The sequence below is a fragment of the Salmo trutta genome, chromosome 5, assembly GCF_901001165.1.
Source record: "Salmo trutta chromosome 5, fSalTru1.1, whole genome shotgun sequence".
In the NCBI taxonomy this organism is placed as follows: domain Eukaryota; kingdom Metazoa; phylum Chordata; class Actinopteri; order Salmoniformes; family Salmonidae; genus Salmo; species Salmo trutta.
The window spans coordinates 47,367,549-47,387,018 of NC_042961.1; the positions used below are offsets into that span (position 1 = coordinate 47,367,549).

Sequence of the window (19,470 nt, forward strand, 5' to 3'; positions counted from 1 at the left end):
TGTTAGTCATTGCATAGCTTAGAGAGCTATTTATAACTTGTCAGAAATGTCCAGATGAACTTGCCCATTTTTATTTCATTTTTTTTAGCTACTCATATAATACATGAATATACATTAGACATGGCACAATGTATAGAATTGCAAGAAAATTCGCTTTAAAATTGCAAAGTTCTCTCCACCAACAAGAGGAGTGTGAACAGTTTGTTAGAATAGTGCTTGTGCCCATAGAAATAGACGTTGCGCGCGCAGGGGGGTACGTGATGTTCCCGAATGCTGGAAGGGGGGCCCGACAGAAAATGTTTAGGAGCCCCTGCCATAAGGGGGCTTATGGAGCTGTAATTTGTGACTGAGACTTTTAAACGTGTGCTTTAAACAATGTACATTTGTTGATTTCTAGGCATACAATAAAGATTATTTATTGAATGATACATTTGAAACGAGGTCTAGTTATGGCCGCAACCGGACTAGATTGTGAACGACTCTTGACGGAATGTATTGCGTGACTGCCGTGAGGGTGATGAGCACAATATCGTTCGCGAACTGCAGCCCCCCAAAATATTCGTTCTCGAGTTCGGGTTTGTTGAGCAGATGGCTCTGAGGCTGTGTATGTTTTGGTTCTAAAACGCCGTGTCCATCATAACGTTCAATAATACATGATTTATATTATTTATTGCATCAATGATCAGTTCTAAACATGAATTTGTCTTCTCTATGCTCATGATCTATTTCTTTGCGCGTGTATGACAGACAGTTGGTGGTTTGATCATGTCTCTGGAGCTTCTGTGCCGGAGGAGCGTGTAGCCAGCCTATGCTGTAGGACTCGTTGATGCCAGCACTAGCAAGTTAAACTAACGACTAAAATGAACAAATTACTCAGAAAATGAATCATGACTCTCGAGTCGGTAAAAAGAATCGTTCAAAAAGAATGAATCGTTCGCGAACTGCACATCACTAAAGAAATGTAGGGCAGCTTGAATCAGTGAAGGAGGTGGCCAGTAACGGGACCGGTTGAAGTTTCACTTAAGAAACCACCTATTGTTGACATTTGCCGAAGTTATTCAATGGCATGCCACGTAGAGAAAATGGCAACAATATATTAGATTCATGCTATATTTTTGCTCACTCTTGGTTGTCTAAACAATTTGTGTTGTCCTTCGCAAGGAAATTGCAGGAACCTTCCAGTGGCGTTCCACTGTGTCACTCGGAACTATTTCTTAACCGGACTATGGGAACACTTGTTATCCTCAAAGGTTCAGGAAGAAAAACGATGAAGGAAATTACAGTTTAAATGATAGCGTACAATATAATTAGAGACGTGAAATATACCACTCCGGGAGAAGTTTGAAGTATTCAAGTATGGAGTCGGGTCGACGGAAAGGTCTCAACGGGGTCCTGTCTTCCTTGTCACTGCTCTGTGTCATTCTAGACATCCAGTTGGACGGTAAGACAAGACAGACAAGGTAGTTAGCTTGTGTTTTGTGCTGTAAAAGTTCTGCCTGCATTGTGCATAGAAAATATCGGTAACTAAAGTATTCAGTAATTTCCTTAGCTACGACCGATTGTATATGGTTCAGCAAGATCAGGTGTGTCCCCAATTGCTTGCTACTAGCTGTAGGCTAACTAGGCTACCCAAACCCTTTGGCTGTAACTTAGCTGGTTTTCCACTTGTCTTTTGAATATCCCCTTTACTAACAAAACCCTTTAGAATTAAACAACATACTCTGTTTCCTGCATTAAAGTCCGTTCCTATGTGGTTAGCTGAACTAGCTATATGTATTGCTTTGGGGCCTTCTTGGAGGCTCACGCACACAGTGTTCTTTCAGGTGTCTTGGGGGCAACTCATGTGGAGATTGAGCAGCACTTGGAGATGGGACGTAAGCTGTTGGCCGCCGGTCAACTGGCGGAGGCTTTGTCCCACTACCACTATGCAGTGGGTAAGGTTACCAACCAGACACGCGTTATCAGAGCTCAAACATCCATAGATCCCAGCCTGTAGCCTTTGTGTCTGTCTGTCTCTCCCTCCGTTAGTACCCTCTCTTAAAAATAAGTCAGGCTGCTGCATTGCGTAACACAGTCCTTCCAACGGATGAATCGTTATATGCCAACTTTGTCATGCATCCTTTCAGATCTCACTGTCTTTCACTTAGATGAATACATTGACCATTTATACCTACACACTTTCAGTCAATGGATGGCCATGTAATCAGTGTAGCCACATGAAAATAGCTAGATCTAAAGTATGTGATCACCTACTAATTGAATGTATTCAACCCTATGCCTCCCCTCAGAGGGAGACTCTAAGAACTACCTCACCTACTACAAGCGGGCAGCTGTGTTTCTGGCCATGGGGAAGTCCAAATCAGCCCTTCCAGACCTGACGCGAGCCATCCAGCTCAAACCAGACTTCCTGGCTGTAAGTGGACACAGATAGTCATCAACAATAATATAATCTCTGTTGTCATGATAAATCACAGTTGTGGACACAATGTTGAGATATTGTTATTAACTCTTTCTTTCTCTATCTCTGCCTGTTTACCTGTATCTTTCTCTGTCTTTGTGTCCTATGTCACCCTCTCTGGCTCCCTCCCTCATTGTTTCTCTCTCCTCTTACTGCCTCCATGTTTCCAGGCCAGACTGCAGAGAGGGAATATCCTCCTGAAGCAGGGCAACACCCAGGAGGCCCGGGAGGACTTTGAGACTGTGGTAAGTCTAGATGCTTAGAAATATAACTACTAAACTCAGCAAAAAAAGAAAGTCCCTTTTTCAGGACCCTGTCTTTCAAAGATAATTCGTAAAAATACAAAACTTCACAGATCTTCATTGTAAAGGGTTTAAACACTGTTTCCCATGCTTGTTCAATGAACCATAACAATTAATGAACATGCACCTGTGGAATGGTCGTTAAGACACTAACATCTTACAGATGGTAGGCAATTAAGGTCACAGTTATGAAAACTTAGGACACTAAAGAGGCCTTTCTACTGACTCTGAAAAACACCAGAAGAAAGATGCCCAGGGTCCCTGCTCATCTTTGTGAACGTGCCTTAGGCATGCTGCAAGGAGGCATGAGGACTGCAGATGTGGCCAGGGCAATAAATTGCAATGTCCGTACTGTGAGACGCCTAAGATGCCGCAGTTGACAGTGAGAGGACGTTTCTTTTTTTGCTGAGTTTATAATGCTGCTACTTCTCACTGCTATATTTTCCGAATGCTCATACCATCATCATATCGTTTCACTGTCTCATGTTGCGCTTCAAAAAAAATCTAATTCATTATCATTTTGTTACTGCAATTATGTGGTGTGGGCGAGGTAAAGGGAATCTGAAGGATTAGATTAGACTTGATGTGTTGTGTATTTTTAGACTTGATATGAGTGATCTGTTATAGCAATTATAAGCTTGTAATAAATATGTCACAGTTTCTTCAGAAACTCAACCTTTCTATTTAATTTACTTCCTCCTCCTCAGCTGCAGCGCTCCCCTGACCAGGAGGAGGCGCAGGACCAGTTGATGAGGGCCAACGAGCTGGAGGAGCTGCGGGAGGATGCCCACGCGGCCCACCACAGAGGAGACTACAGCACCACCATCACTGTGCTGGACCGCATCGTAGAGGTAGGGGCTAGCTCCACCACAGGGCCAAGATATTGGGCCTGGTCATGGAGGTAGGGGTTAGCTCTGCTGCAGGGCCTAGAAATTGGGCCTTGTCATGGAGGTAGGGGCTCCCTCTGTCACAGGGCCTAGTCTGAGGATGGAGAAAAATGCTTTTTCAATTAAGCAATACCTTCATCATCAAACAGTGCTGTACTATACTTCAACAGTCTTGTATCAAATCATAAATACGGAAAATTCACACCACTGACCTTACCTCTCTTTCTCCTCAGCTCTCCCCCTGGGACCCTGAGACTCGGGAGCTCCGGGCTGAATGCTACATCCGCCTGGGAGACCCCAGGAAGGCCATCCAGGACCTGACTCCCACCACCCGGCTGAGGAATGACAACCGAGCTGCCTTCCTCAAGCTCAGCACCCTGCATTATAGCCTGGGAGAGCACCAGGAGTCACTAGGGTACGCTCAGAAGGAATGTATTAGTGATGGGGAGGTGTGATTTAAGCAAACAATCAACCACGTTTATCAAGCAAATACATGTAAATGAAGAGGTTTTGGGCTTCAGAGCAACATTGGTTTGAGTTTTTGCATTTGTGGTTGATTGTGGCACTTGAGGTTTGTCAGTTGGTAAAGAATACTCACTCTTTCAAAATTCATGAAAAAAATAAATGAAAAAGAATCTCAATCCGCTTTACATTATATGTAAATCTCTCTCTGTGCAGTCACGTCCGAGAATGTCTGAAGCTGGACCAGGATGACAAGGACTGTTTGTCCCACTACAAACAGGTGAAGAAGCTCAGCAAGCAGCTGGACTCTGCCGAGGAGCACATCGAAGAGGCGAGGTCAGTACCACTGTATGCAAGTTGAGCCTGCTCTGAAGGGGGAAAAAATTATACATATAATTTTTTGTATTTTTTTAATAAGAAATATAGTCAAGACGTTGACAAGGTTTTAAATATTGATTTTTCATTTAAATAATAATTGTGTCCTTCAAACTTTGCTTTCATCAAAGATTCCTCAATTTGCAGCAATTACAGCCTTGCAGACCTTTGGTATTCTAGTTGTCAATTTGTTGAAGTAATCTGAAGTGATTTCACCCCATGCTTCCTGAAGCACCTCCCACAAGTTGGTTTGGCTTGATGGGCACTTCTTACGTACCGTACGGTCAAACTGCTCCCACAACAGCTCAATAGGGTTGAGATCCGGTGACTGTGCTGGCCACTCCATTATAGACAGAATACCAGCTGACTGCTTCTTCCCTAAATAGTTCTTGCATAGTTTGGAGCTGTGCTTTGGGTCATTGTCCTGTTGTAGAAGGAAATTGGTACCAATTCAGCGCCGTCCACAGGGTATGGCATGGCGTTGCAAAATGGAGTGATGGCTTTCCTTCTTCAAGATCCTTTTTACCCTTTACAAATCTTCCACTTTACAATCACCCCCAGACCATCACATTACCTCCACCATGCTTGACAGATGGCGTCAAGCACTCCTCCAGCATCTTACATTTTTTTCTGCATCTCACTAATGTTCTTCTTTGTGATCCGAACACATTAAACTTAGATTCGTCTGTCCATAACACTTTTTTCCAGTCTTCCAGTGTCTGTGTTCTTTTGCCCATCTTCATCTTTTATTTTTATTGTCCAGTTTGAGATATAGCTTTTTCTTTGCAACTCTGCCTAGAAGGCCAGCATCCCAGAGTCGCCTCTTCACTGGTGTTTTGCGGGTACTATTTAATGAAGCTTCATTAAATAGTACCCGCAAAACACCAGTGAAGAGGCGACTCTGGGATGCTGGCCTTCTAGGCAGAGTGCAAAGAAAAGCCAGTTGAGGACTTGTGAGGCGTCTGTTTCTCAAACAAGACACTCAAATGTACTTGTCCTCTTGCTCAGTTGTGCACTGGGGCCTCCCACTCCTCTTTCTATTCTGGTTTGCGCTGTTCTGTGAAGGGAGTAGTACACAGCGTTGTATGAGATCTTCAGTTTCTTGGCAATTTCTCGCATGGAATAGCCTTAATTTCTCAGAACAAGAATAGACTGACACGTTTCAGAAGAAAGGTCTGTTTCTGGCCATTTTGAGCCTGTAATCAAACCAACAAATGCTGATGCTCCAGATACTCAACTAAATAAGTTTTATTGCTTCTTTAATTAGAACAACAGTTTTCAGCTGTGCTAACGTAATTGCAAAAGGGTTTTCTAATGATCAATTTGCCTTTTAAAATGATAAACTTGGATTAGCTAACACAATGTGCCATTGGAACACAGGAGTGATGGTTGCTGATAATGGGCCTCTGTACGCATATGTAGATATTCCATAAAAAATCAGCCGTTTCCAGCAACAATAGTCATTTACAACATGAACAATGTCAACACTGTATTTCTGATCAATTTTATGTTATTGTAATGGACAAAATGTTTTGCTTTCAAAAGCAAGGACATTTCTAAGTGACCCTAAACTTTTGAACGGTAGTGTATATGTTTTTACTGAGGTACAGTTCATATAAGGAAATCAGTCAATTTTAAATGAATGTATTAGTCCCTAATCTGTGGATTTGACATGACTGGGCAGGGGTGCAGCCACCAACTGGGGAGTCAGGCCGAGCCATGAGGTTTTTCCTCCACAAAAGGGCTTTATTACAGACAGAAATACTCCTAAATTCTCTGCCAACAGCTCTGGTGGACATTGCTGCAGTCAGCATGCCAATTGTACACTTCTTCAACTTGAGACATCTGTGGCATTGTGTTGTGTGACAACTGCATATTTTAAATTCACCTTTTATTGTCCCCAGCACAAAGTGCACCTGTGTAATGATCATGCTGTTTAATCAGCTTCTTGCCCGAAAATGTAAATGAGCTATTTACATGCAGAAGTGGAATATATTGTCTGCCTTTTTGCCTACACATAGTGGAGGAATCAGAAAGATCAGTACTGGAGTTCTTTTGTATTTTGTTCAGTAAAAAGAATCTGAGCAGGCTCAACTTGCCCGACTTCCATAAATGTTTGGCCTTTCACTTAAACAACCAGAAAAACCTGTCTTAGGCTGCTGGAATTCTTTGCATTTTGGTTGTTTAAATGGGGCAACCTCAGAGCAGGCCCAACTTGTATGACTGCTCAGCCCCATGCAATAGGGCAACCCTTAATGTCAATCCCTGCCTTCCTATGTGGTCTAAAATGGTAGTCCCTCTGTGGGCTTATGTTTCAGTTCCCATGCTTTGTGTTTTAGAATTTCACTCCTTGTGTTCCTTTGACAGTTTTATATTTTAGGTTTCTTCTCAGCTTTCTATTACGGTTTTAGCACCAAACCTATTTGTATCCACTTTGGTTGATTTTAGTTATGACTATTGTATGGTGGTTGTATTTATGTCTTGTTGCTCTAAAATGTATATTATTATTAAATGTTTGTTCTCAGGTATCAGGAGGCCATAGTCAAGTATGAGTCAGTGATGAGAACAGAGCCTAATGTCCCATACTACACCAACAAGGCCAATGAGAGGATCTGCTTCTGCCTGGTCAAGGTGAGTCCCATCACATACTGTAGAAAGATTTAACCTATGGAGTGGACCGTTACCATGGCCTCAGCCATAGTCATTTGATAGTAATAGCTTGGCCTGTTCTTCTACTAAAGTCAGAAATTCGTTGGTAGTGTCTTCAAATTCTCATAATGACTTTAACTACCGCTGACTTCACATAACTTTTATAAAAGTATATTACTTAATGATTAAGTAATTACTAATGGACTGGGAACCAATAATAATGCTTAATAGACGTTGTTCCATTTTTCTCCACCAGAACAAGATGGCTGCTAAGGCAATAGACATCTGTTCTGAAGCCCACCAGAGAGACCCACGCAACATCAACATCCTCCGAGACAGAGCTGAGGCTTTCATCCTCAACCAGGACTACGAGAAAGGTACTTTCACCCAGTGGTGGAAAAAGTACCCAATTTTTCATGCTTGAGTAAAAGTAAAGATATCTTAAAAGAAAATGACTCAAGTACAAGTGAGTCACCCAGTAAAATACTACTTGAGTATAAGTCTAAAAGTATTTGGTTTGAAATATACTTAAGTATCAAACGTAAAAGTATAAATCATTAAACATTTCTTATACACTGCTCAAAAAAATAAAGGGAACACTTAAACAACACAATGTAACTCCAAGTCAATCACACTTCTGTGAAATCAAACTGTCCACTTAGGAAGCAACACTGATTGACAATAAATTTCACATGCTGTTGTGCAAATGGAATAGACAACAGGTGGAAATTATAGGCAATTAGCAAGACACCCCCAATAAAGGAGTGGTTCTGCAGGTGGTAACCACAGACCACTTCTCAGTTCCTATGCTTCCTGGCTGATGTTTTGGTCACTTTTGAATGCTGGCGGTGCTTTCACTCTAGTGGTAGCATGAGATGGAGTCTACAACCCACACAAGTGGCTCAGGTAGTGCAGCTCATCCAGGATGGCACATCAATGCGAGCTGTGGCAAGAACGGTTTGCTGTGTCTGTCAGCGTAGTGTCCAGAGCATGGAGGTGCTACCAGGAGACAGGCCAGTACATCAGGAGACGTGGAGGAGGCCGTAGGAGGGAAACAACCCAGCAGCAGGACCGCTACCTCCGCCTTTGTGCAAGGAGGAGCAGGAGAAGCACTGCCAGAGCCCTGCAAAATGACCTCCAGCAGGCCACAAATGTGCATGTGTCTGCTCAAACGGTCAGGAGCAGACTCCATGAGGGTGGTATGAGGGCCCGACATCCACAGGTGGGGGTTGTGCTTACAGCCCAACACCGTGCAGGACGTTTGGCATTTGCCAGAGAACACCAAGATTGGCAAATTCGCCACTGGCGCCCTGTGCTCTTCACAGATGAAAGCAGGTTCACACTGAGCACGTGACAGACGTGACAGAGTCTGGAGACACCGTGGAGGACGTTCTGCTGCCTGCAACATCCTCCAGCATGACCGGTTTGGCGGTGGGTCAGTCATGGTGTGGGGTGGCATTTCTTTGGGGGGCCGCACAGCCCTCCATGTGCTCGCCAGAGGTAGCCTGACTGCCATTCGGTACCGAGATGAGATCCTCAGACCCCTTGTGAGACCATATGCTGGTGCGGTTGGCCATGGGTTCCTCCTAATGCAAGACAATGCTAGACCTCATGTGGCTGGAGTGTGTCAGCAGTTCCTGCAAGAGGAAGGCATTGATGCTCTGGACTGGCCCGCCCGTTCCCCAGACCTGAATCCAATTGAGCACATCTGGGACATCATGTCTTGCTCCATCCACCAATGCCACGTTGCACCACAGACTGTCCAGGAGTTGGCGGATGCTTTAGTCCAGGTCTGGGAGGAGATCCCTCAGGAGACCATCCGCCACCTCATCAGGAGCATGCCCAGGCGTTGTAGGGAGGTCATACAGGCATGTGGAGGCCACACACACTACTGAGCCTCATTTTGACTTGTTTTAAGGACATTACATCAAAGTTGGATCAGCCTGTAGTGTGGTTTTCCACTTTAATTTTGAGTGTGACTCCAAATCCAGACCTCCATGGGTTGATAATTGGATTTCCATTGATTATTTTTGTGTGATTTTGTTGTCAGCACATTCAACTATGTAAAGAAAAAAGTATTTAATAAGATTATTTCTTTCATTCAGATCTAGGATGTGTTGTTTAAGTGTTCCCTTTGCTCAAAAAAATTGTATATTAAGGAAACCAGACGACACAATTTCATTTTTTTTATTTACAGATAGCCAGGAGCACAGTTCAACACTCAGACATAATTTACAAACAAAGTATTTGTTTAGTGAGTCTGCAGTAGGGATGACCAGGGATGTTCTCTTGATGAGTGTGTGAATTTAGAAAATGTTCCTGTCCTGCTAAGCATTCAAACTGTACCGAGTACCTTTGGGTGTCAGGGAAAATGTAAGGAGTAAAAAGTACATTATTTTCTTTAGGAATGTAGTGGAGTAAAAGTTGTCAAAAATATAAATAGTAAACTACAGACACCCTAAACTACTTAAGTAGTACTTTAAAGTATTTTTACTTGAGTTCTTTAAACCACTGCTTTCTCCATCTATTACTGTAGCAGAGAGAATGATGGCATGGAATGATAACACTTTATTTTGCATTGTTTTTCACTCCCTCAAGTACTCAAACACTGCCTTTGTTTACTTGTGGGCTTTTTGTAGCTCAGGGGAACCCACACTTGCCATGTAACCCAGTGTTTGTAGCCAGGAGCCAGTCTAAAGCCTGAACTAAGACTTTTCTCCTCTTACTGGCTTTGACTTTGCTGATAGTTACTTTAATGAGATATGTTCTTACTGTGATTTCTGGTTCTCAGCTAGCTATCTTAAGATGAATGCACTAACTGTAAGTCACTCTGGATAAGCGTGTCTCCTAAATGACTGACATGTAAAATATGTGAATGTCTTGATTACTGCAGACAAATCCCAGTGGGATCATTGTGCCAGCTTTGTCAAGTATCCATTTGATCTTTCTTTCTGTCTCTGCCTTTCTTTCTTTTACCTCTCCCTCCCTCCATCTCTAGCGGTGGAAGACTACCAGGAAGCAAGGGAGTTTGACAAGGAGAGCAATGAGATCAGGGAAGGTCTAGAGCGAGCCCAGAAACTGCTCAAGCTCTCCCGGAAGAGAGATTATTACAAGATCCTGGGTGTCAATAGGTATGGCTGACCTAGAGAAGGGAGTCCTGTTCAAATATTTCTTAAAAACATAATTCCTTCCTTCCTTGACATAATCTACTGTCTATGTAATCTTTAAGCAACTGGACAAGTGAGAAGTTCATGATGTTGAAATAATCTTCACCAACCTCTGTGATAACCTCAGGGAAATTGGAATGCATGTGCTCCTTGTATTCAAACAGTCTTTTATCTTAACTTATGTTATTTTTCTCCAGGAGTGCCAACAAACAGGAAATCATCAAGGCGTACAGGAAGCTGGCCCAACAGTGGCATCCTGACAACTTCAGAGAGGAGGCAGAGAAGAAGGAGGCGGAGAAAAGGTTCATCGACATCGCCTCTGCTAAAGAGGTGCTCACCGACCCAGGTACTGTACTGTATATGCACCTGATGGTGTTCGTCAAGCTTGTAGATAAGAGTACTATTAACCCCTCCCATATTGGAAAATGTATACCTGGTATGATTGTATTTAGGAAGCTGTAACCTATTTGCAGTATGATGACATCCTGTTTTCAGGAATCTACATTTCTGTTGAAAACCTAGCCGGAACCAAGATTAACTTGTTGCTTATTCGCACGTCTCTCCATCCCCTGTAGAAATGCGTCAGAAATTTGACTCGGGCGAGGACCCCCTGGACCCAGAGAGCCAGCAGGGTGGAGGAGGGGGTCAGGGTGGCCAAGGATGGCCCTTCCACTTCAACCCCTTCGAGTCCGGCGGCAACTACCACTTCAAGTTCAACCACTAGCGAGGACGAGAAACATGGGGGGGCTGACGGAACCGGAAAGGACCTACGATTGGAGGATTTAAGGCCTATGACAACGCGCGGAGTAATTTATGGATGTACCCAGGTGTCGGGTTTGGGGGATTGTGTAATGTAATGAGACTACGGGGACGTGAAAGACTGTCAAAGGCGGTGGACTACTACTGTCCCGCCAGGGGTGGAGTTGTACGGAGTTAAACTTTCCTACCACAGATTCTACATGGATGAAACTGAGTGACAATGTTGTCGGCAGTTGACTCTGAAAAGTATTTAAGTATTTTATTAGGATCCCCAATTGGCCGCTTCCAAGGCAGTGGCTACTCTTCCTGGGGTTGAAACGAAAATCAAATAATATACATAATACAATACATATAAAAATGTCTGTGTCTCTCCACAGTCTGCGTCGTGAGGTGTTTTTTTTAAGTCTGGTTTTATGGCTGGCTGATAATGTTACCTGGGGTGGCAGAGTTCCATGTAGTCATGGCTCTAATTTAATACTGTGTGTTTCTCAGCCTCAGTTCTCGACCTGGGGACTATGAAGAGTCCTCTGGCTGCATGTCTTGAGTGGTACTGAACTGTGTACCAACTGCTTGAACAGACAGTTCAGTACCTTTTTTAACCCATCATCACCTCACACAAAGACCAATAGTGATGCAGTCAATCAATCCTCAACTTTGAGCCAAAAGAGATTGACATGCATACCACTGATATTCACCCTCCGTGTTCATCTAAGTGCAATACGTGCTGCTCTGTTCTGGAGCAATTGCAATTTTCCACTCGAGTGGTCGAAGATGCGAGAATGAAGACTGGTATAGGTGCGCTGTTCAGTCCTCCCAACTAGGCCCAGGCTGTTGATGACATCAGTGCATCCCTCCTCCAGTATCCATGTTCTTTTTCTTTGGGATGTCTGTCTGCTGCTTTTGCTTTGTGTTTGAGGAAGAATGAGGCGTGAAAAAAAAACTGCAAAGGGCTCGTTTTGGTAACAACGTAGCTCTTTTGGTTTTTGCTCTGCTACAATAGCCTGGGTGTCGGACTCTTTATCCATTATGCTAAGACGAGCTCAAGTCGGATAAAATCAGATTCAGACTGACACCCAAGCTACTCAGACAGATTATATTCAGAACAATACAACATTCAGAGTTTTCAAATATTTTACAAGAGATTGATGTCGTTCTGTTTGTTATATTTCTATCTGCAAAGCTCTGAATGTTGTAATGTAGTCAACTGGGAGGGACTTCCATCTTCATTGGCTGATGATCAGCCAATCGTGAAGAAAATTGACTAAAAATTGAGCTTGCTATAATTGCACAGATATAAAGATGAGTCCTTTCTCAATGCCAATCACACGACTCCTTCCTAGTTGTGTACCCAATCAAAAGGGTGTGCATGAAGCTTGTCTGTCTACTTCCTGAAAGAGCCTGTGTTGTTGCATTCTCTCTCCTTTTTCATTGATTTCAAAGCATGTCTGAAAACTTGCACTTTTTGTATTTTGTCTATTTTCTTTTTAATAACCACTCCTCATGTTACTGAAAATGTGTTCCACGGTTCAAAGCAACTGAAGGGACTCACTGCAACAACGAAGAAACTATTGAGTCGTTTTAATGTGTCACAAATTATGGACTACAAAATGTATGGACTGTCTATCATCCCATCAACTATTAACATACATTGAGTTCTAAGGATACAGTATAGCTGTAACTGAAAGCTTTGAATGTCACTGACTGCTAAACTACAGTGCCTTCAGAAAGTATTCATACCCCTTGACTTTCTCCACATGTTGTGTTACAGCCTGAATGTAAAATTGATTGCACTGAGATGTCTTTGACTGGACTACACATAATACCCCATAATGTCAAAGTGGAATAATGTTTTCATAAATTAACAAATTAAAAAGCTGAAATGTCTTCAGTTAAGTATTTAACCACTTTATGGCAAGCCTAAATAAGTTCAGGAGTACAAATGTGCTTAACAAGTCACAAGTTGCATGGAATATTATGTGTCCAATAGTGGTTAACATACTTTTTGAAAGACTACCTCATCTCTGTACCCCACACAGGAAATGATCTGTAAGGTCCCTCAGTCGAGCAGTGAATTTCAAACATCGATTCAACCACAAAGACTGGGGAGGTTTTCCAATGCCTCGTAGGGAAGGGCACCTATTGATTGATGGGTTGAAAATATTTATATTTAGAGCAGACATTGAATATCCCTTTTGAGCATGGTGAAGTTATTAATTACACTTTAGATGGTGTATCAATTCACCCAGTCACTACAAAGATACAGGCGTGCTTCCTAACTCTGTTGCAGGAGAGGAAGGAAACCGCTCAGGGATTTCACCATGGGGTCAATGGTGACTTTGAAGCAGTTAGAGTTTAATGGCTGTGTTAGAAAACTGAGGATGGATCAACAACATTGTAATTACTCCACAATACTAACCTAATTGACAGTGAAAAGGAAGCCTATACAGAATAAAAATATTCTAAAACATGCATCCTGTTTGTAACAAGGCACTTAAGTAATACTGCAAGAAATGTGGCAAAGCAATTCCCTTTTTGTCCTGAATATAAAAGTGTTATGTTTGGGGAAAAATGCAATAACACATTACTGAGTACCACTTGCCATATTTTCAAGCAAAAAAAAAAAGGCAGACTAACTAAATGGAGCGCAGAGATCTATACACACGAAACCTTTCACTCAGCCATCACATGCGGAAACGGTCCGAAAAGTTGGGGGATGACAGAGTTTGACTGTGTGATATTAGGTTGCTTCTTGTGTAAATATTTTCCGTCTGGATTTTAATGATTTGTTTTAGTTGCTGCATCATGTTATGGGTATGCTTGTAATCGTTAAGGACTGGTGAGTTTATCAGGATGAAAAAGAAACAATGGAGCTAAGCACAGGCAAAATCCTATAGGAAAACCTGGTTCAGTCTGCTTTCCACTGGACACTGGGAGATTAATTCACCTTTCAGCAGGATAATAATCTAGAATACAAGGCCAAATCTACACTGAAGTTGTTTACCAAGAAGTTTTGACTTAAATATACTTACATCTATGGCAATACCTGAAAATGGTTGTCTAGCAATGACCAACAATCAATTTAACAGAGCTAGAATAATTTTGAAAAGAATAGTGGGTAAATGTGGCACAGTCCAGGTGTGGTAAACTCTTAGAGACTTACCCAGAAAGACTTACAGCTGTAATCACTGCCAATGGTGTTTCTACAAAGTATTGACTCAGAGGTGTGAATATGCATGTAAATTAGATATTTCTGTGTTTCGTTTTTAAAAAATGTGCATTCACCTGTTAGGAGAGATGGTGAGACTTTAATCCATTTTGAATTCCATCTGTAACAATAAAATGTGGAATAAGTCAAGGGGTATGAATACTTTCTGAAGGCACTGTACATCATTTTAATGTGATAACCTTGTTAATTTAACTGCTTGGGATGGGTTATTTTCTGGGGTTTGTTTCTATGGAGGTTTTCTCCTGGTTTTAGTTGCTATGGACAGTTTTTACATTGCCAAACAGAATCAACTGAAATATTCAAAAACAATTAAAATATGTAAACAAACCCAGTTTTTATGTGGATGGTGTGATCTTATTTTGAAGAAAGTTTAAAAATTGTTTGTACAATACTGATAGTTCGCCATCTCTAGCTCTTGTTTGAGTTGTCTTTTTATTGTTGTGCAAATATGAGAATCATCTTCCAGCAATCTAGCAGGCAGTAGTCTGTCTAGTTCCATGAAAATTAATGTTTATGTGTACTTTAATAATTTGTTTGACACGCCTACCATTTGGTTTCCTACTACACTGTAATCACAACCAATAACTAGATGGTAACTTTACAAGTAAAGTTGTGGGGCTTGGTAAAGCTCTTTTAAAAGTAGTTTTGTGGTAGTGGAAGAAGTTTAAAAAGTGTTACTTTAATGATATTATTCAAAAGGGATAATTTCAAATGCCAAACCCTAGCCAGTAGTAGTGGTCAGTAGTTGTGCAGTTCAGTAGTGTGGTTGTGGTCAGTAGTTTTGGTAAGTAGGTGTGTAGTTCAGTAGTTGTGGTCAGTAGGTAAGTAGGTGTGTGGGTCAGTAGTTGTGGTTTAGTAGTTGTGGTCTGTAGTTGTGGTCAGTAGTTGTGTGGTTGTGGCCAGTAGTTGTGGTTTTGGTCAGTAGTTTTGTTAAGTAGGTGTGTGGTTCAGTAGTTGTGGTCAGTCGTTCTGTGGTTGTGGTCAGTAGCTATGGTCAGTTACGGTCTGTAGTTCTGGTGTTGTGGTCTGTATTTCTGGTAATGTGGTCAGTAGTTGTGTTGTGGTCAGAGGTTGTGGTCAGTAGTTGTGTGGTTAGTAATTGTGGTTGGTAGTTGTGTGGTTCGGTAGTTGTGGTCAGTAGCATGGTTGTGGTCATTAGTTGTGTGGTTGTGGTCAGTACTTTTGGTAAGTAGGTGTGTGGTTCAGTAGTTGTATGATTGGTCAGTAGTTTTGTAGTCAGTAGCAGCTGTGTGGTTGTGGTCTGGAATTGTGGTCTCATTGTGTGGTTGTGGTCAGTAGTTGTGTGGTAAGTTGGTTGTGATCAGTAATTGTGGTCAGTCGTGGTCAGTAGTTTTCTGGTTGTGGTCAGTGTGGTTCAGTAGTAGTGGTCAGTAGTTGTGGTTCAGTGGTTGTGGTCAGGAGTTGGTTGGTTGTGGTCATTAATCATGTGGTTGTGGTCAGGAGATGTGGTCTCTGTGGTTCTGGTCAATAGTTGTGTGGTCAGTCGTGTTCAGTAGTTTTGGTGAGGAGGTGTGTGGTTCAGTAGTGGTCAGTAGTTTTGTGGTAAGTTGAGGTTCTGTAGTTGTGGTCAGTAGATGTGTGCTTGTGATCAGTAGTTGTGTGGTTGTGGTCAGTAGTTTTGTGTTTCAGTAGTTGTGTGCTTGTGGTCAGTAGTTGTTTTCAGTAGTTGTGTGGTGTGTCAGTAGTGTTGTGGTTAGTAATTGTGGTCAGTAGTTGTGTGGTTGTGGTAGTAGTGTGGTCAGTACTTGTGGTGTTATGGTCAGTAGTCTTGGTCAGAAGTTGTCAGTAGTGATGGTCAGTAGTTGTTGTCTCTGGTTGTGTTGTGGTCAGTAGTTTTGTGGTTGTGGTCAGTAGATATGGTCTGTAGTTGTGCTGTTGTGGTCTGTAGTTGTGCTGTTGTGGTCAGTCGTTGTGTGGTTGTAATTGTGGTCAGTAGTTGTTTGGTTCAGTAGTTGTGGTCAGTAGTTGTGGTTCAGTAGTCGTGGTCAGTAGTTGTATGGTTGGGGTCAGTAGTTGTGGTTTAGTAGTTGTGGTCAGTAGCAGCTGTGTGGTTGTGGTCTGGAGTTGTGGTCAGAAGTTGTGATCTCATTGTGTGGTTGTGGTCAGTAGTTGTGTGGTAAGTAGTTGGTTGTGATAAGTAATTGTGGTCAGTAGTTGTGTGGTTGTGGTCAGTAGTTGTGTTAAGCAGGTGTGTGGTTCAGTAGTAGTGGTCAGTAGTTGTGGTTCAGTAGTTGTGGTCAGTAGTTCTGTGGATATTGTCAGGAATTGTTTCTAGTTGTGTTCAATAGTTGGTTGGATGTGGTCAGTAGTTGTGTGGTTGTGGTCAGTAGTTGTGTGGTTTAGTAGTTGTGTGTTCAGTACGTGTGGTCAGTAGTGTTCAGTAGTTTTGGTGAGTATGTGTGTGGTTCTGTTCAGTTGTGGTTAGTAGTTGTGGTCAGTCTGTGTGCTTGTGGTCAGTAGTTTTCAGTAGTTATGGTCAGTAGTTGTGTGGTTGTGGTCAGTAGTTTGTGGTTCAGTAGTTGTCAGTTATGGTCTGTAGTGTTGATCAGTAGTCGTATGGTGTGTCAGTAGTGCTGTGGTCAGTAGTTGTGTGGTTGTGGTCATGAGTTGTGGTCAGTAGTTATGGTCTGTAGTTGTGTTATGGTCAGTATTTTTGTGGTTGTGGTCAGGGGTGGTGTTCAGTAGTTGTGGTCAGTAGCTATGATCAGTAGTTATAGTCAGTAGTTGTGATCAGTAGTTGTGTGGTGCAATAGTTGCTGTAAATAGTTTTGTGGTTGTGGTCAGTAATTGTGGTCAGGGTTGGTGTTCAGTAGTTGTGGTCAGTAGCTATGATCAGTAGTTATAGTCTGTAGTTGTGGTCAGTAGTTGTGATCAGTAGTTGTGTGGTGCAATAGTTGCTGTAAATAGTTGTGTGGTTGTGGTCAGTAGTTGTGTGCACTTTTAGGAAAAAAGGTTCTGGAAAGAATCAAAAAGGGTAATCTGCTTGCTTCATATATGGCACCCCTTAATTCTATATAGACCTGAAATTGGTTCCATATAGAACACTATATAGCACCAATTTTGGTTCAGTGAAGAAGAACCAAATGGGTTCTGATCAAAGAACCCTACAACCCTTTTTGGTTCTATCCAGAACCTTTTTTTCTATGATTCTGGTGGGGTTCAGAGTCTAAACTACAGTTGTTGCGTGTGAAAACTGAACGAAGTGCAATGAGAAGTTATCGGGTGAAATATGAAGTGAGTGAACAGAGACAGCTTTGCTCTATCCAATCAGCGCAACCGGATCAACGTACAGCCCGCCCTTCTCTTTACAGATAGGCAAACTAGCCAGTTGAGTTATTTAGAGCACAATCCTGAGGACGAAGCTAGTGAGCATTACAAATCCTCTGTCATTCCAGGTAGTTCAGACCGGAGAATTATTCAAAATATTAGTGCAAGCTGTTTGGTCCGAAACAGATTCTGAATCATGGGAATTTGTTATGAAGACATTGTCTCCCTCCGAGGCACGTGTTGAAAAAAAACATGGTGTTAAACATGCTAACAAACGTTTGTGCTTTGAAACTAAATAAATGCTGCACTCTGACCCACAACGTCTTTGATAGATTCATGATAATGTTGTTATACAAAGTAAGGAATTAACTTCAAAATGTGACTTAGTTGTATTGGAATTTACTGCTGTTGGTAAGTAATGAATCTGTTAGCGTCTGACATGAATAATTGCATATATAATGAAAGCAGTTGATGTGTTACTAAAACAGCTCAATCTATTAATTTGAAGAAGCTATTCCTAATCCGTTTTCTGATTTTAAAAGCAGTGAAGTAGAGGAAGATTTCCTAGTCTAACTTTTTGTCTAAAGTGTTGGCAAAGTATTCGAAGTAGTAGATTTGGGTCAAAAGTTGTTGTTGCATTTAGAGTGAATGGAATGTTGGAAGTGATGTCACAATGGGGGAGATTGTTGAAAAAAAAGTCAAAAAGTTGAATAGTTTAAAAAGTATCAAATATCAAAAAGTTGAATACGAGCAACTCAACCCAGACCAGTCTACACGTTTGAAGTTTGAATGGCATTTTTAGCTTAAACGGTGTAAGAGGAGTTGCGCACTAAATAAGAAAAATGTTGAAGATGTAAGTGGGGGCATTTGCATCGCAAACCCCACAAGGGCAAAAATGTATACAAATACACATTACCAGGAAATAATGGCAAACTTTTGCAATCATGCGTCATCATGTAACTCTCGTACTGGGGCCTCCCGAGTGGCGCAGTGGTCTAAGGCCCTGCATCGCAGTGCTAGCTGTGCTACTAGAGATCCTGGTTCGAGTCGCAGCCGGCCGCGACCGGGAGGCCCATGGGGCGGCACACAATTGGCCCAGCGTCATCAGAGTTAGGGGAGGGATTGGCCGGCAGAGATGTTCTTGTCCCATCGCACTCTAGCGACTCCTGTGGCGGGCCAGGCGCAATGCACGCTGACACAGTTGCCAGGTGTACGGTGTTTCATCAGACACATTGGTGCGGCTGGCTTCCGGGTTAAGTGGGCATTGTGTCAAGAAGCAGTGTGGCTGGTTGTGTTTCGGAGGACGCATGGCTCTCGGCCTTCGCCTCTCCTGAGTCCGTACGGGAGTTGCAGCGATGAGACAAGACTGTAACTACCAATTGGATCCCATGAAATTGGGGTAAAAAAAAAAAAATACCTCATAACTGAACATCTTTTCCTAGTAACACGTGCACTTTAACTGATGGCCTCAACTGGTGTGACCTGGACGTGTCCCGAAACGAGTGAGATGGAGGACGTTTGTCAACGGCCTATGCTGCTAATAGGAGATAAGGGTTTAATCAAATCAAACTTTATTTTCCACATGCATCGAATACAACAAGTGTAGACTTTACTGTGAAATGCTTACTTACAAGCCCTTAACCAACAGTGCAGTTCAAGAAGAAGAAAATATTTACCAAGTAGGCTAAAATAAAAAGTAACACAATAAGAATAACGAGGCTATATACAGAGGGCACCGGTACCGAGTCAGTGTGCAGGGGTACAGGCTAGTTCAGGTGTTTAAGTCAAGTAAGTCACGAACTTTAGCTAGTCATACTCTGAACCATCTGTAACTGCTGCACTACCAGTATATAAGGACAGTCTGCATCATTCTTCATTAACAGATCAGACAGGTTTA

At 42.3% G+C, this 19,470-nt stretch overlaps 1 protein-coding gene across 2 annotated transcripts; it reads left to right on the forward strand.

Annotated features, from left to right (window-relative positions):
- Positions 1–723: 723 nt before the first annotated feature.
- Positions 724–12,943, forward strand: LOC115194290 (dnaJ homolog subfamily C member 3). Of its 2 annotated transcripts, none has more exons than XM_029753897.1 (12): positions 724–1,441; positions 1,824–1,934; positions 2,289–2,413; positions 2,629–2,703; positions 3,468–3,611; positions 3,881–4,062; positions 4,326–4,445; positions 7,010–7,115; positions 7,390–7,510; positions 10,132–10,264; positions 10,498–10,646; positions 10,876–12,943. In XM_029753897.1, the coding sequence occupies exons 1-12, from the start codon at positions 1,357–1,359 to the stop codon at positions 11,022–11,024; spliced, it is 1,500 nt and encodes a 499-aa protein (XP_029609757.1). In that variant the 5' UTR covers positions 724–1,356; the 3' UTR covers positions 11,025–12,943. The 2 variants fall into 2 exon arrangements, with proteins under 2 accessions (XP_029609757.1, XP_029609758.1); XM_029753898.1 differs by having other exon boundaries at positions 1,371–1,460.
- Positions 12,944–19,470: the final 6,527 nt, after the last annotated feature.

Bases quoted from the DNA above. Each gene is read 5' to 3' on its own strand.
- LOC115194290 (XM_029753897.1), top strand. From the start codon at position 1,357: ATGGAGTCGGGTCGACGGAAAGGTCTCAACGGGGTCCTGTCTTCCTTG. The intron at 2,414-2,628 runs GTAAGTGGACAC...CCATGTTTCCAG, and splicing joins TCAAACCAGACTTCCTGGCT to GCCAGACTGCAGAGAGGGAA. The intron at 7,116-7,389 runs GTGAGTCCCATC...TTTCTCCACCAG, and splicing joins TCTGCTTCTGCCTGGTCAAG to AACAAGATGGCTGCTAAGGC.